We start from the raw sequence: 16,630 nt of genomic DNA on the forward strand, positions 1-16,630 counted from the left end.
CTATGTTGTTTCATGACTTATTAGCAGAGCCGTGTTTAATGTACGATTCATGATGAACCTAAGTGGTAAATTTTATTTGTTTATAATTGCCAAATATCATAAATAACGCATGTATAACAACACAGTGTAAAAGTTATATACAGTAATTGGCTTGATACAGGGACACTACGTGTACAAGTCATGTTGTATTTATAAGTACTTACAACGCCTTATCACGCATCGACTGATAACCAGTCAGCCAGTCGGCGTGTACTGTCGCTGCTCTATATATGGAGTGAAAATATATATATATCTGCTTCGAAGCGTGTAAAAAGGGCCTAGCGATAGAAGAGTCGGGAGAGTCCCGGAGGTGGCGACACGGCAAGGTCACACGTAGCTGATCAGGGCTGTATACCTCACTCCGGAATAGATAAGTCATATCACATCCCTGTATAAGACACGGGACGGGACCAGTATGTCTACAGTCGAGGCGTGGGGTGAAGCGGGTCTCAAGTATGACATTCACGAGGAAACTCTGGATTATTTCCGAATCCTGGAGGGTCGGAAGGACCGGCCAATTATCGAGCTGACACCCCCCGATGCTCGGGAGGCGGGACTGATAACAGCCAAGTTGTTCGGGGGTGAAGTTGAGTTTGACGGTCAGATCAAAGAGTTTAGGGTTCCGTCACCTGCGGATCAAGGTAGGTCAACCACGTGAACGGAGTACGACTCGGCGCACTGATTACATCTGCTGCTGTGTGAAAGTAAAAGCCTTTTTATTGATAAACCGATAACAATGAACGATTGAAGCGTGAAGAAAAAAAATTACAGGGATTTTTAGACAAATATTTTTATTAGATATGTTACTGGTTATCCCTGATGCATTATTCGATGTTAGCTTGTATGCGTATTGTCACAACACATACACCTTACACAAGTATTTGTTAGATTACTGCTTACCTCTGTTGAAATACTGGATATTAGCCTTGTGTATTGTCCCTTAAACAAAAATAAAAAAACTACTGCTTATCCCTGTAGAATTATTGGATGATAGCCCCATAATATGTATAGTCCCAATACATCCTTACCTATGTAGTGATAGATTAATTACTAGTCAACACTATTGAATTATTCGATTTTAGCTTTGTACGTTTATTGTCAATGCCAACAGAAACATCCTTGCGCATGTATTGATAAATGTTACTTGTTATCCCTGAAGCATTATTCGATGTTAGCCTCGTAATGTGTATTGTCTCAATACACCTTCACAAACGTGTTGCATTTGGATGTAAGCACTGTTCTCACAGGTAGGACAGCTAGTGCGTCATATCGTACAAGCTGACTGTGCTGTGCAAGTGGACAATATGCACGCATGAACTGTGTTGTTATTTCCCACTCATGTGCATCCGACGACGCCCTCGACGACCTCTACACCGTGGGAGTCTGTAAACTACTTTGTGTGACAATACACTAGCAGCGTGTTTTCTCACATCGACACGCGGGTTAGCTGCACTCCGTCATCGCACCCTCGTCATATTTCCGGTGAACAAAATCTAGGAAGCACCCCGGCCATACCTGTCGTAACAGTCGAGAGATGGGGTCATGTGGCAACACGGTGTCACCTGGTTTATCGTTGCTCATGCTATCAATCACTGGCTGGCCCGGTTCTGTACTTGCCGCCGTGATACAGATGTTGTTTTACTGAACGTCGTTAAACGTCACCCACTTCATCCATGGCCATTTTCCCAGACAGCATACCAGTGAGCGTCTACAGGACAACGAAATGTCCCCCAGAAGCCCCCGTTGTCATCTACTTTCATGGTGGGGGCTTCGTCGTCGGATCACGGGCAACAGTGGACAGTATATGCAGATCCCTCGCCAGGTGAGACAGTAGACAGTATATGCAGATCCCTCGCCAGGTGAGACAGTAGACAGTATATGCAGATCCCTCGCCAGGTGAGACAGTAGACAGTATATGCAGATCCCTCGCCAGGTGAGACAGTAGACAGTATATGCAGATCCCTCGCCATGTGAGACAGTAGACAGTATTTGCAGATCCCTCGCCAGGTGAGACAGTAGACAGTATTTGCAGATCCCTCGCCAGGTGAGACAGTAGACAGTATATGCAGATCCCTCGCCAGGTGAGACAGTAGACAGTATATGCAGATCCCTTCGCCAGGTGAGACAGTAGACAGTATATGCAGATCCCTCGCCAGGTGAGATGGTATGCAGTAAATGTAGAAACTTCGCAGGGTGAGACAGTAAACAGTATATGCAGAACCATCGCTATGTGAGACAGTAGACAGTATATGCAGATCCCTCGCCAGGTGAGACAGTAGACAGTATATGCAGATTCCTCGCCAGGTGAGACAGTAGACAGTATATGCAGATCACTCGCCAGGTGAGACAGTAGACAGTATATGCAGATCCCTCGCCAGGTGAGACAATAGACAGTATTTGCAGATCCCTCGCCAGGTGAGACAGTAGACAGTATATGCAGATCCCTCGCCAGGTGAGATGGTATGCAGTAAATGTAGAAACTTCGCAGGGTGAGACAGTAAACAGTATATGCAGAACCATCGCTATGTGAGACAGTACACAGTATATGCAGATCCCTCGTCAGGCGGGATTGTAGACAGTACATGCAGATCCCTCGCCAGGTGAGACAGTAGACTCTGTACTGTGTCTGTGTGTCTGTGTGTGTGCATATGCGGTCGTGTGTGTGTCTATGCAGAGACCATATTCCGATCGTTATATGTTCTCTGGTGTGTGTGTGTGTGTGTGTGTGTGTGTGTGTGTGTGTGTGTGTGTGTGTGTCTGTCTGTCTCTGTGCGCGTCATCTGAATACTTACACTGAAATCACACAGCCCACACACTACACACGTCACCAATCTTATCCAGGGGGAGAGGCTGAGCTTCAGCCCCTTTCGGGAAGCAGATCCTTTACCAATAAACCACCTAGTTGTATTACATATAGGTCGCTATGCAGGAAGCGAGGCTCAGTGTCGTTTAGCGCCCGGCAGGCCCTGTCCGAGATGTATTTGAAGGGAAAATAAACACTTTTATGTTTACATCGCAGCTAATCCCTTATTTCCTTTCAGTGAAGACTAAACATGAGCCGCTGTAGACATATGTGAACATACATATTCAAGATATGAGTAGTTTTGTATTCATGCAAATGTAGGAATCGTGTACATGAAGCAAGTTATCGTGCCTATTCGATGATGCAGTGTTAAAATCTCCTTTGTATTGAGATAAATACACGTTGAGGATTTCCAAGACAATTATAAATTTGTCTCCGCGCCCATTCGTCTGGTGCTACTGAAATATTGTTACAAGAACACTGCAATATTGTTACAAGAACACTGCAATATTGTTACAAGAACAATGCAATATTGTTACAAGAACACAGCAATATTGTTTAAAGAACACTGCAATATTGTTTAAAGAATACTGCAATAATGTTACAAGAACACTGCAATATTGTTACAAGAACACTGCAATATTGTTTAAAGAACACTGCAATATTGTTTAAAGAATACTGCAATAATGTTACAAGAACACTCCAATATTGTTACAAGAACACTGCAATATTGTTACAAGAACAATGCAATATTGTTACAAGAACAATGCAATATTGTTACAAGAACACAGCAATATTGTTTAAAGAACACTGCAATATTGTTTAAAGAATACTGCAATAATGTTACAAGAACACTGCAATATTGTTACAAGAACACTGCAATATTGTTACAAGAACACTGCAATATTGTTTAAAGAACACTGCAATATGTTTAAAGAACACTGCAATATTGTTACAAAAATACTGCATTATTGTTACAAGAACACTGCAATATTGATACAAGAACACTGCAATATTGTCACAAGAACACTGCAATATTGTTACACGAACACTGCAATATTGTTACAAGAACACTGCAATATTGTTACAAGAACACTGCAATATTGTTACAAGAAAACTGCAATATCGTTACAAGAACACTGCAATATTGTTACAAGAACACTGCAATATTTTTAAAGAACACTGCAATATTGTTACAAGAACACTGCAATATTTTAAAAGAACACTGCAATATTGTTACAAAAATACTGCATTATTGTTACAAGAACATTGCAATATTGATACAAGAACACTGCAATATTGTTACAAGAACACTGCAATATTGTTACAAGAACACTGCAATATTGTTACAAGAACACTGCAATATTGATACATGAACACTGCAATATTGTTACAAGAACAATGCAATATTGTTACAAGAACACAGCAATATTGTTACAAGAACAATGCAATATTGTTACAAGAACAATGCAATATTGTTACAAGAACACAGCAATATTGTTTAAAGAACACTGCAATATTGTTTAAAGAATACTGCAATAATGTTACAAGAACACTGCAATATTGTTACAAGAACACTGCAATATTGTTTAAAGAACACTGCAATATTGTTTAAAGAATACTGCAATAATGTTACAAGAACACTCCAATATTGTTACAAGAACACTGCAATATTGTTACAAGAACAATGCAATATTGTTACAAGAACACAGCAATATTGTTACAAGAACACTGCAATATTGTTACAAGAACACTGCAATATTGTTTAAAGAACACTGCAATATGTTTAAAGAACACTGCAATATTGTTACAAAAATACTGCATTATTGTTACAAGAACACTGCAATATTGATACAAGAACACTGCAATATTGTCACAAGAACACTGCAATATTGTTACAAGAACACTGCAATATTGTTACAAGAACACTGCAATATTGTTACAAGAAAACTGCAATATTGTTACAAGAACACTGCAATATTGTTACAAAAATACTGCATTATTGTTACAAGAACACTGCAATATTGATACAAGAACACTGCAATATTGTTACAAGAACACTGCAATATTGTTACAAGAACACTGCAATATTGATACAAGAACACTGCAATATTGTTACAAGAACACTGCAATATTGTTACAAGAACACTGCAATATTGTTACAAGAACAATGCAATATTGTTACAAGAACACTGCAATAATGTTACAAGAACACTGCAATATTGTTACAAGAACACTGCAATATTGTTGCAAGAACACTGCAATATTGTTACAAGAACACAGCAATATTGTTTAAAGAACACTGCAATATTGTTTAAAGAACACTGCAATATTGTTACAGTGACACTGCAATATTGTTACAGGAACACTGCAATATTGTTGCAAGAACACTGCAATATTGTTTAAAAAATGCTGCAATATTGTTTAAAAAATGCTGCAATATTGTTTCAAGCATCCTAAAACTTCACTCACTTATTTAGAAATATATGCTTGACAAATATACACTGGACAATCGAGGACGCATGGCTGTCTACAATACATCTACTGCCTCCCGGATCAAGCTGACACTGAATATACTGGTATAACTGAAACAAAGTCGAAAGAGGCATTAAAACAACCTCACTTCTTGATATTACACAATTGCTGGGGACGAATTGATATTAAAGATATCAATGCTACGGGTTTCTTTATTCAATTAAAAAAGGCAATATAAAGTTTCTCTGATAAATCGTAGTATACTGAGTTTTATAGTGCTAACACGCGATTATGTTCATACAGGGATACTCCTTGCACGGTGGTGAGTGTGGAGTACAGACTTGCACCAGAGAACAAACTGCCGGCGTGCCTGGACGACGCCGTGTGTGTGACGCGATGGGTGAAAATGAACAGAGCACTGATAGGTGAGTTATTGCTATTGCATTCGTGACCAACTCGTGTTATTCCAGGACAAGCCGAATCGCGACTCGTGCCTCTCCCGTGGCCATTTTTGAGACTGGGTTCCGTCTAAGTGCAAACGGGTATCGCTAAAACAAGTGTCAACTTGTTACGTAATGATTCACGTATATTTGCCCCATATATCATATATATTCTTGATGCTACTGAAAACACATTGAGACTTACATTATTATACAGTTTAGTTGAACACATTTAAATGTATCTTGGGTATATTTTTAATTGCAAGACATGTAAAATCATAACTTATTCCTGAGGGATTCTTTGGCCGAAGTACTAGAAGTCATACGCGCATTCTGATTGGTTTGTCGTATTTTCGCACATAACATTCATCAATAGGGGGACGAGTCTTCTTGTAGGTTACGGAAAGGGGCGAGTTGTGACCAGAGACCTTATACCGATATATCGGTATATGGTCTCTGGTGGTGACGAATGTGGTGAATGTTGTGGAGGGCAAATACCGTTTGAAACAGACTTCTTACCAATGTCGTTGTCTTTCACGACGCCATACTTTGACAAAAAAGCATGTCAGCATGACCCTCTCTTGCATACACATTATGCACAACATACACAGCTTTTGATATGGGTAGTCATAGTGTCTATTGGTTAAGATTAATTGTCCATCATTGGAAATGTTGTCATACGACTAGTATGTGATAGTGCCACGCTTATTCAGCTCTATTTCTTGTATTTCCGTTAGCTGTCCTCGGAGTGAAGTAGGCCTAACAGTATGTACATGTCAAAAGTTGAGTTGTGTGATATATCTGATATACATGTATAATATATCCAACTTTTGAATATTGGAAGCATCTGAAGCTAATTTGAATTTCTTTGTCAGTTACACTGATCAGGTCTTTGAAAGGCATTTTGAAATTGGTTGAAAATAAAGACATGAAACGTTTTATGAGGAACTACTTCCTTCACCTGAAGAAATAGCTCCTGGGCCCACTTGCACAAAACGATCTTAGCAATAAGACTATTGTAAGCCTATGTTAAAGTATGGGAGTTAAGATCATCTCAGCGCTAAGATCGCTAAGTGCGCACCCCCCCCTTTTTATTTCGAAAAAAATCTTTATTTCTTTATAAATTACCACCAAAGACAATAAATAGATCTTAATTGTGCACCACCCCATTTAAAAAAAGCTGTATCCGCCCATGGCCCTGAACGGGTGTTAAACAATAAAGAAATTGTCATCCAAAAGGTATACCAACGGTATTAAATAAGGGGACAGGGCTTGACATGACATTCGCAAAGATGATCGGGGATGTATATAACACCAGATACCAACAGCCAGCCCTCACTTCCGTTTTGTTCATATGGAAACCATTTCAACACAGCAATGAACCTTCTCACGCTAAAATGCCCTATGCTCCCTTGTTTATTTCCTTGAGTATGTCTATGAATCTGTATTCACTGTGTGACAGGTGCAAACAACATCAGCGCTCTTGGCACAGCCGGGGACAGTGTAGGTGGTCACATCGCCTCCACCGTGTGCCATGAGGTTCCGGACGTAGACTTTCAGGTAAAGCTGAACTTGTTTGTTTTAACGAAATGTTAACGATCGTTTCTTTAAAGAAGCCTGTCAGCTTAATCTGCCAGGAAGAGAAAATGACATAGGTCGTAGTCAGTTAGTTAGCCTTGCGGTGTTGTCATATCCTGTCAGACCAAGAATCAGTGCGAATCTGATATTCGAAGCCACGATCATAGGATCCTGGTGCGCCCAAGGGACGCAATGCTACACGCCACCCTTACCCACATATGAATATTCTCTCATCACGAATTTTTCTTTCGGCATTAAAATACATATACCAGAGGTAAGCGCTCTTACTCATTATGCAGAACGGATATATGCCCGATTCCATCTATTTGTGAGATATTATATCAGTGTTAACACGATTAATATGGAATCAAAGTTTCACTTCTATCCGTCTAATAATTTTTGACATTGGTCTGACCTTATTAGAAAGCAAATCCATGTGTCTATACAACTAAACTAGCGACCAAAAGAAATTTTAGAATTATATAAGATTACCGTTCCCGGAAGTTTGTAAGGTGTCACGCGCTGGGAAGGTTAGCTTGCTCTTGGGCCAGAGAAGACGTACATGGTTTTGAATCCACAGGTCATGTCCTGTGCAAAAGTACGAGAACACAACCCGTGCAAATCCTCATGTCGTTATTAGGCGCTGTTCAAACTCCGGCCGACGTCGTGGGCGCGCTTGTTGTGTTGCACGTGGAGGACACACACATTGTGGAAACATTGACGTTTAGTCATTGACAATTACCGTAATGTTTCTTCCCATTTCGTGTAAAGTGGTTCTGAAATCGCACATTTACTCCTGTGTGCTGTGATGTTGACAGGTGATGGTAATTATTATGTACATCGGAGTTTCTTTCTCGACAAATTACTAGTCTCGAGATACACCGTTTGCATTGATCAGTGTCACTATTCCGAAAATAAACTGGGTATACTTACTTTTGATGGTCAGTTTATAAATGCATACGTTGTGTGTCTCGGGTATGTCCATCCAACTCGTGTATGCCCATCCAACTCGTGTATGCCCAGCCAACTCGTGTATGTCCATCCAACTCATGTATGTTCATCCAACTCGTGTATGCCCAGCCAACTCATGTATGCCCATCCAACTCATGTATGTTCATCCAACTCGTGTATGTCCATCCAACTCGTGTATGTCCATCCAACTCGTGTATGTCCATCCAACTCGTGTATGTCCATCCAACTCGTGTATGCCCAGCCAACTCATGTATGCCCATCCAACTCGTGTATGCCCATCCAACTCGTGTATGTCCATCCAACTCGTGTATGTCCATCCAACTCGTGTATGTCCATCCAACTCATGTATGTTCATCCAACTCGTGTATGTCCATCCAACTCGTGTATGTCCAGCCAACTCATGTATGTCCATCCAACTCGTGTATGCCCATCCAACTCGTGTATGTTCATCCAACTCATGTATGTTCATCCAACTCGTGTATGTCCATCCAACTCGTGTATGTTCATCCAACTCATGTATGTTCATCCAACTCGTGTATGTCCATCCAACTCGTGTATGTCCAGCCAACTCATGTATGTCCATCCAACTCGTGTATGTTCATCCAACTCGTGTATGTCCATCCAACTCGTGTATGTTCATCCAACTCATGTATGTTCATCCAACTCGTGTATGTCCATCCAACTCATGTATGTCCATCCAACTCGTGTATGTCCATCCAACTCGTGTATGTCCATCCAGCTCGTGTATGTCCATCCAACTCGTGTATGTCCATCCAACTCGTGTATGTCCATCCAACTCGTGTATGCCCATCCAACTTGTGTATGTCCATCCAACTCGTGTATATCCACCCAACTCGTGTATGTCCATCCAACTCGTGTATGTCCATCCAACTCGTGTATGCCCATCCAACTCATGTATATCCATCCAACTCGTGTATGTCCATCCAACTCGTGTATGTCCATCCAACTCGTGTATGCCCTTTCAACTCGTGTATGTCCATCCAGCTCGTGTATGTCCATCCAACTCGTGTATGTCCATCCAACTCGTGTATGCCCTTTCAACTCGTGTATGCCCTTTCAACTCGTGTATGCCCATCCAGCTCGTGTATGTCCATCCAACTCGTGTATGTCCATCCAACTCGTGTATGCCCATCCAACTTGTGTATGTCCATCCAACTCGTGTATGTCCATCCAACTCGTGTATGTCCATCCAACTCGTGTATGTCCATCCAACTCGTGTATGTCCATCCAACTCGTGTATGTCCATGCAACTCGTGTATGTCCATCCAACTCGTGTATGCCCATCCAACTCGTGTATGCCCTTTCAACTCGTGTATGTCCACCCAACTTGTGTATGTCCATCCAACTCGTGTATGTCCATCCAACTCGTGTATGTCCATCCAACTCGTGTATGTCCATCCAACTCGTGTATGTCCATCCAACTCGTGTATGTCCATCCAACTCGTGTATGTCCATCCAACTCGTGTATGTCCATCCAACAACGCTTTGTGCAAGTCCCCAATTACATCAGCCGCCTCCTATGTGCTATGTCCCGGATGTTGCAGGTGCTGGTGTACCCGATGGTGGACCTTGAGAATACATATCCTTCCGTGGAAGAGTTCGCCAACACGCCAGGACTAAACAAGAAAACCCTGGAGTGGTAGGCTTCAACGTTATCAAATGGACCTTAAATACTTTTATGTTTTCGTATTACTTAATATGTTGTCTCTGTGGACACGAGACCGCCTCCGTGGTCTTGTGGTAGAGCGTCCGCCCGGAGAGCGGAAGGTCCAGGGTTCGATCCTGGGCCGCGTCATACAAAAAGACGTTAAAAGATTGTACTTGTTGTTACCCTGTCTGGCGCTCGGCATTAAGGGGCTAAAACAAGGACTGGTCGGCTCGGAGTCAGTATACTGTGTCTGAGTGGGGTATTCATGTTAAACTGCGGCATGGTATCTCAGTGAGCTAGCACTATAAATCGGCATCAGTCCGGACTAGAACAAGCAGCCACACACACACATACACGTGCATGCACGTCGCTATATAAGTGCAATAATCTTGGACGCGACGTTAAACCCAATTTCACCTCACCTCATCTGTGGACACTTTCGACAAAACGACCCAAGCTCTACGACTGTAGCGCTGAGACTTTATGTTAAAGGGGGCTGGGGACGAGGCTCAAACAAATTGGCAGCCCTCGATTATATACACACATGTATAAGACAATTGGTATGATACACTGGATAATCGAGGATGCAGCCAATCGTTCAAACACTACCTGTAAGCTTTGATTATGTAGATCAATATGATATTGAATAACCTAATTACATGTCGACGGTTCATTATACAACGGACAGAGCACAGTTTCACACAGTACACTAACATCGTCATCACCTGTAGAAAGTATATCGTCCCTCCTAATGGATTTTAATGCTTCAAAATATATAATGTTTATACTTCGTATATATTGATGATGATGATGATGATGATGATAAAGGAGAGAATTTATGGATGTCAACTTCTTTGTACTGAGAACCACAACGTTTCGGAGTATATTCTTACCCCTTCATCAGTTTAACGAGTAAGCATATACTCCAATCTCATTAAAATCAGACCTTAGTTCTCGCTACCGCTAAACAAAGATCTGAAGACATCCCATTAGGGGTCACGTCGGAACAACCTTTCATCTGACCAATCAGAGCGTCGCTTACCAGATTATGAAAGTGACAGTCGGAATGTGGTTTCTAATCATGCAATTTCAAAAACTTTAACACGGGGTATTCCGAACGATAGTTATGGGTTTAACGACTGAATCCATACAATGTAGACCATCTATTAGCCATTCCAGAATGTTCTTTTGTTTAGGTTTCAAATTGTAATCGAGAATTTGTCAAAATATGTTTCGAAGCTTAGTCGCCAATTTTGAAATTAGTGCCGTAAAGCACGAGAAAGCTTCTTTCTGATTGGTCATTTCATTGGTCGATCAAAGTTCGCGCAAGGTCGGTCTGACGTAACCCGTAATGGGATGTCCTCAGATCTTTGTTTAGCGGTAGTGAGAACTAAGATCTGATTTTAATGAGATTGGCGTATACTCCTGAACCTGATGAAGGAATAAGCATGTACTCCGAAGGTTGTGTTCATCATAATAAAAAACGTTGACGTAAATTCTCTCTCTTGTGTGAATCACTTCTAAATGCCATTCGGAGACTTGATGATGACGATGGTTGTTTGAAGGTTTGAGAACCACGCCCTCACATCGCCAGCTCAGCTGTCTAACCCGCGTGTAACTCCACTGTTGAGGAAGCAGTTCTCTGGACTTCCCCCTGCCTTGGTGCTCCTCGCTGAACTAGATCCACTGAGAGACTGCGGATACGGTAAACTCTAATCTGATATCAAGTGATTAAGTTGGATTTAACGCCTCTTTGAACAGTATTCCAGTTGCATCATGGCGTGTCAGCTTAACGTGGGAGGAAAGCCCGTTGGAAGCGTTTGCCAAGGGAAAAGTCTTCAAACCTAGAATCAGGATAAACCTTTGATTCCATCCCACCATCACCTGATCAAAGGACCCCGGTCCAGATGCATATACCTCAGCTATAAATCTTAGTGGGGCGGTCGGGTAGCCTAGTGGTTAAAGCGTTCGCTCGTCACGCCAAAGACCGGGTTCGATTCCCGGCATGGGTACAATGTGTGAAGCCCATTTCTGGTGTCCCCTGCCGTGATATTGCTGGAATATTGCTAAAAGCGGCGTAAAACCTTACTCACTCACTCACTATAAATCTTTGTGACATATAATCAGTCATTATATTTAGGTCGACCGGTATCTGTGTACCACCTGGCTGGGGAAAAACTGGGCATTAGCCCCATGTTGGAACCAGCATATTAATTGTTAGGTGACAAAATCCTTGCTTATGCAATGCCATGGATAAAAGTCTTACATCTCCCGATAAAACAAATTGAATATTTTGAAAGAATTTCTAAAATCTCCAGTGACAATCTGCTAATCTCTGAAGATTTATATGGTCATAAATAGTGCTTCCTTAAAGTTGGTTATTTGCTTATAATTTTTTTTAATATTCTGCGTTTGTTTCTATGCCCACGGACTATCGTTTCCTGATTATAAAATGGGCGTGGCTTGTGTTGTATTATTGCGCTGGGCGATGTCACTGATTTCGTACTGATGTCTGATGTTTGTGTTTATCTGTTATAATTTGTATAGGAAGTCTGTGAAGTTATTATTGTTGACGTATATATTTGTAAGAATATGTTGTTTCCGTTATGGGACCGCCTCCGTGGTCTAGAGGTAGAGTGTCCGCCCGGAGAGCGGAAGGTCCGGGGTTCGATCCTCGGCCGCGTCATACCAAAAGACGTTAAAATGGTTACGTTACTTGATGGTAAAACATGGACTGGTCGGCTTGGAATCAGTATACTGTGTCTGAGGGGGGTATTCATGTTAAACTGCGGCATGGTATCTCAATGGGCTAGCACTATAAATCGGCATCAGTCCGGACTAGTACAAGCAGCCACACACACACACACACATGTGCATGCACGTCGCTATATAAGTGCAATAATCTTGGACGCGACGTTAAACCCAATTTCACCTCACCTCACCTTCCGTTATGGAGTTATAAACCTATAACCGGTGTGCTGACTTGGCGAAAATCCACTACGCGTATTTACACAGTACGCACATATGGTTTTACGCATATATCTCTGTAAACGCAAAACATATTGAAGTCAGTTCTAAAATAATTTTCTTTCATATCAGATTAGTACCCTAAGCGACTTCAAGATATATTGACTCATATTTTAGCTTACCGTGACCGAATATCTGAGGCTGGAGTGCAGACAAAGCTGGTGTTGGTAAAGGGAGCGCCACATGCATTCTTCAGGATGCCAGGTGAGCTACAGGCAATATATACATAGTTGTTCCGCATTCACATATTGGACAACCACGAAGGGACCTGGGTTAACTTAGCTCCCAGCACTGTACTGCTTGTCGTTTGGGGGCGACTATATCAATACGGTGCATGCTGGCTCCGTGGCTGCTTGCGTCACACAACGCACCGATGGCGTAGACCGGTGCTCATGTTTTCAATCACTGGTTTGCCTGGTCCACACTTGAGTTATATCACCTGTGACTTTACCAGGTATTTGCTGACTGCCACGTCTTGTTACATTCACGCACTATACGACGTCTGTTGGTCTCTCATGTAATAGAGTGAGTGAGTGAGTTGGGTTTAACGCCGCTTTTAGCAATATTTCAGTTATATCACGGCGTGTCAGCTTAATGTAGGAGGAAACCTCGAAGTGATGCAGGTCTAAGACGTTTACCACTTCGGTGAAACCCACGAGCACGGGTATGGTGCTGACAAACCTAGAAACATAATTGGGGCGAACCGGGATTCGAACCCACAATCATCGTATTCTGGCGTGCCCAAGGGACGCAATTCTGCACAGCGAATCGCGGCGCCTCAGACGACTGGGCCACCCGTGCCCCCCTCATGACAAGTAGAAGTATGAAACAAAGATCAGAATCATACATATCTACAACTTCGCACCTGAAACATATTAACCAAGGATTAACTTGAACGTACATTTCTTCCTTATACATTGAGTAATTTCATTTTTGGGGACACGTGACACATGTTGTTTAAGAAATCTATTGATGCAATAATATTGCAGGTCACTTCAAACTGCTTTGTGCCTCAGCATATGCAGCAGTGTCGGAATTCATCAGGAAACACGGCAGCAACAAGGACGCGCCCGCGGACGACTAGCACCACGTGACCATGCTACGTCATATCCGCCCTGTATTGGCCTATGTCCACTCCCAGACACCCGACTGCCTTGTGCACAGAATGTTCCAATGTCTCAATACTCAAGCTTTACTTGTAATGGGCAGATTTTTATACTTCATTTCAATTGTGTTTTTGGAGTTTATTTTAATTGTTATGAAATATTCTAATAAAGGATTTTGAAAAACAAAACGGATTAGCTTTGTCAAGAATATGTCATGTGGTCACGCATGATAAAATAATATTGATTGCAACCACAAACAAACTGTAATCGTCGCCTCCGTTCCAATTGATTTATACATTATTATATATTGATGGTACTAAATTTTTCAATTGCACCACAATTTTTTGAAAATCAATTGCCCTTTATGCCGAGTACCAGGTAAGATAACGAGTACTACCTGTTAACGTCTTGTGGTGTGACGCGACCTGGGTATCGAACCACCGACCTTCCGCTCACCGAGCAAACGCTCAATCCATTTCACCACGTGGCGGAAATGAATGATATCAGGGAATGTTTGAAAATCGGAAATCGGAAACATAACGAAAAAACACCAACTTTACCAACCAAACAGTGTATCCAAGTGGCATTTTTGCACATTCTTTTTTCTGTGTAACATGCGTATCAACAATTACCCCTGACCAAAGCATCATTAACTTTTATGTGGAATCTGATGTGAAATCAGATGGGAAAGATGAATTCTAAGAAGATTTGTTTAATCTGGAACAGGTAAGAAGCATGTTCATTTGACCTAGCTGCATCTTCCCGAGTCAAGGGCGTTAACTGCCTATATAGGGACTTTTATAGTCAGTTAACGCCATTACTTCGAGAAGATGACCTGGCTGAAACAACAACCCTCTGAGGGGACACTGAGCCTTGATCTGACTGAAACAATAATCCTCTGAGGGGACACTGAGCCTTGATCTGGCTGAAACAATAACCCTCTGAGGGGACACTGGGCCTTGATCTGACTGAAACAATAACCCTCTGAGTGGTCACTGGGCCTTGATCTGACTGAAACAATAACCCTCTGAGTGGTCACTGGGCCTTGATCTGGCTGAAACAATAACCCTCTGAGGGGACACTGGGCATTGATCTGACTGAAACAATAACCCTCTGACAGGACACTGGGCCTTGATCTGACTGAAACAATAACCCTCTGAGGGGACAATGGGCCTTGATTTGACTGAAACAATAACCCTCTGAGGGGACACTAGGCCTTGGTCAGACTGAAACAATAACCCTCTGAGTGGACACTGGGCCTTGATCAGACTGAAACAATAACCCCCTGAGAGGACACTGGGCCTTGATCTGACTGAAACAATAACCCTCTGAGGAGACACTGGGCCTTGATCTGAGTGAAACAATAACCCTCTGAGAGGACACTGGGCCTTGATCTGACTGAAAAGATAACCCTCTGAGGAGACATTGGGCCTTGCTCTGACTGAAACAATTACCCTCTGAGAGGACACTTGGCCTTTACCTGACTGAAACAATAATCCTCTGAGAGGACACTTGGCCTTGATCTGACTGAAACAAAAACCCTCTGAGGAGACACTGGGCCTTGCTCTGACTGAAACAATAACCCTCTGAGAGGACACTGGGCCTTGATCTGACTGAAAGAATAACCCTCTGAGTGGTCACTGGGCCTTGATCTGACTGAAACAATTACCCTCTGAGGAGACACTGGGCCTTGATCTGACTGAAACAATAACCGTCTGAGAGGACACTGGGTCTTGATCTGACTGAAACAATAACCCTCTGTGGGGACACTGGGCCTTGATCTGACTGAAACAATAACCCTCTGAGTGGTCACTGGGCCTTGCTCTGACTGAAACAATAACCCTCTGAGAGGACACTGGGCCTTGATCTGACTGAAACAATAATCCTCTGAGGGGACACTGGGCCTTGATTTGACTGAAACAATAACCCTCTGAGGGGACACTAGGCCTTGATCTGACTGAAACAATAACCCTCTGTGGGGACACTGGGCCTTGATCTGACTGAAACAATAACCCTCTGACAGGACACTGGGCCTTGATTTGACTGAAACAATAACCCTCTGAGAGGACACTGGGCCTTGATTTGACTGAAACAATAACCCCCTGAGAGGACACTGGGCCTTGAACTGACTGAAACAATAACCCTCTGAGGAGACACTGGGCCTTGATCTGACTGAAACAATAACCCTCTGAGAGGACACTGGGCCTTGATCTGACTGAAACAATAACCCTCTGAGGAGACATTGGGCCTTGCTCTGACTGAAACAATAACCCTCTGAGAGGACACTTGGCCTTTACCTGACTGAAACAATAATCCTCTGAGAGGACACTTGGCCTTGATCTGACTGAAACAAAAACCCTCTGAGGAGACACTGGGCCTTGCTCTGACTGAAACAATAACCCTCTGAGAGGACACTGGGCCTTGATCTGACTGAAAGAATAACCCTCTGAGTGGTCACTGGGCCTTGATCTGACTGAAACAATTACCCTCTGAGGAGACACTGGGCCTTGATCTGACTGAA

At 42.5% G+C, this 16,630-nt stretch overlaps 1 protein-coding gene and 1 long non-coding RNA gene across 2 annotated transcripts; both read left to right on the forward strand.

Annotated features, from left to right (window-relative positions):
* The first annotated feature begins 299 nt into the window (after positions 1-299).
* LOC124146620 (esterase LipI-like) lies at positions 300-14,297 on the forward strand. The gene is made up of 8 exons (XM_046516978.2): positions 300-680; positions 1,729-1,861; positions 5,621-5,742; positions 7,220-7,317; positions 9,873-9,967; positions 11,542-11,681; positions 13,121-13,207; positions 13,993-14,297. The coding sequence occupies exons 1-8, from the start codon at positions 455-457 to the stop codon at positions 14,085-14,087; spliced, it is 996 nt and encodes a 331-aa protein (XP_046372934.2). The 5' UTR covers positions 300-454; the 3' UTR covers positions 14,088-14,297.
* LOC124146621 lies at positions 1,868-2,613 on the forward strand. Its single transcript, XR_007223268.1, has 3 exons — positions 1,868-2,195; positions 2,307-2,417; positions 2,492-2,613. It is a non-coding gene; the product is annotated as an uncharacterized LOC124146621 (long non-coding RNA).
* Positions 14,298-16,630: the final 2,333 nt, after the last annotated feature.

The sequence above is a fragment of the Haliotis rufescens genome, unplaced genomic scaffold (genome assembly GCF_023055435.1).
Source record: "Haliotis rufescens isolate VD_foot unplaced genomic scaffold, xgHalRufe1.0.p SCAF_3, whole genome shotgun sequence".
NCBI classification, from domain to species: Eukaryota; Metazoa; Mollusca; class Gastropoda; order Lepetellida; family Haliotidae; genus Haliotis; species Haliotis rufescens.

What these genes read in the sequence shown, in the direction of transcription:
- LOC124146620 (XM_046516978.2), top strand. Translation starts at nt 455, where the DNA reads ATGTCTACAGTCGAGGCGTGGGGTGAAGCGGGTCTCAAGTATGACATT. An exon ending in AACAAGAAAACCCTGGAGTG is followed by an intron (nt 9,968 to 11,541) that starts GTAGGCTTCAAC and finishes GGTTGTTTGAAG; the next exon opens with GTTTGAGAACCACGCCCTCA. An exon ending in TGCATTCTTCAGGATGCCAG is followed by an intron (nt 13,208 to 13,992) that starts GTGAGCTACAGG and finishes ATAATATTGCAG; the next exon opens with GTCACTTCAAACTGCTTTGT.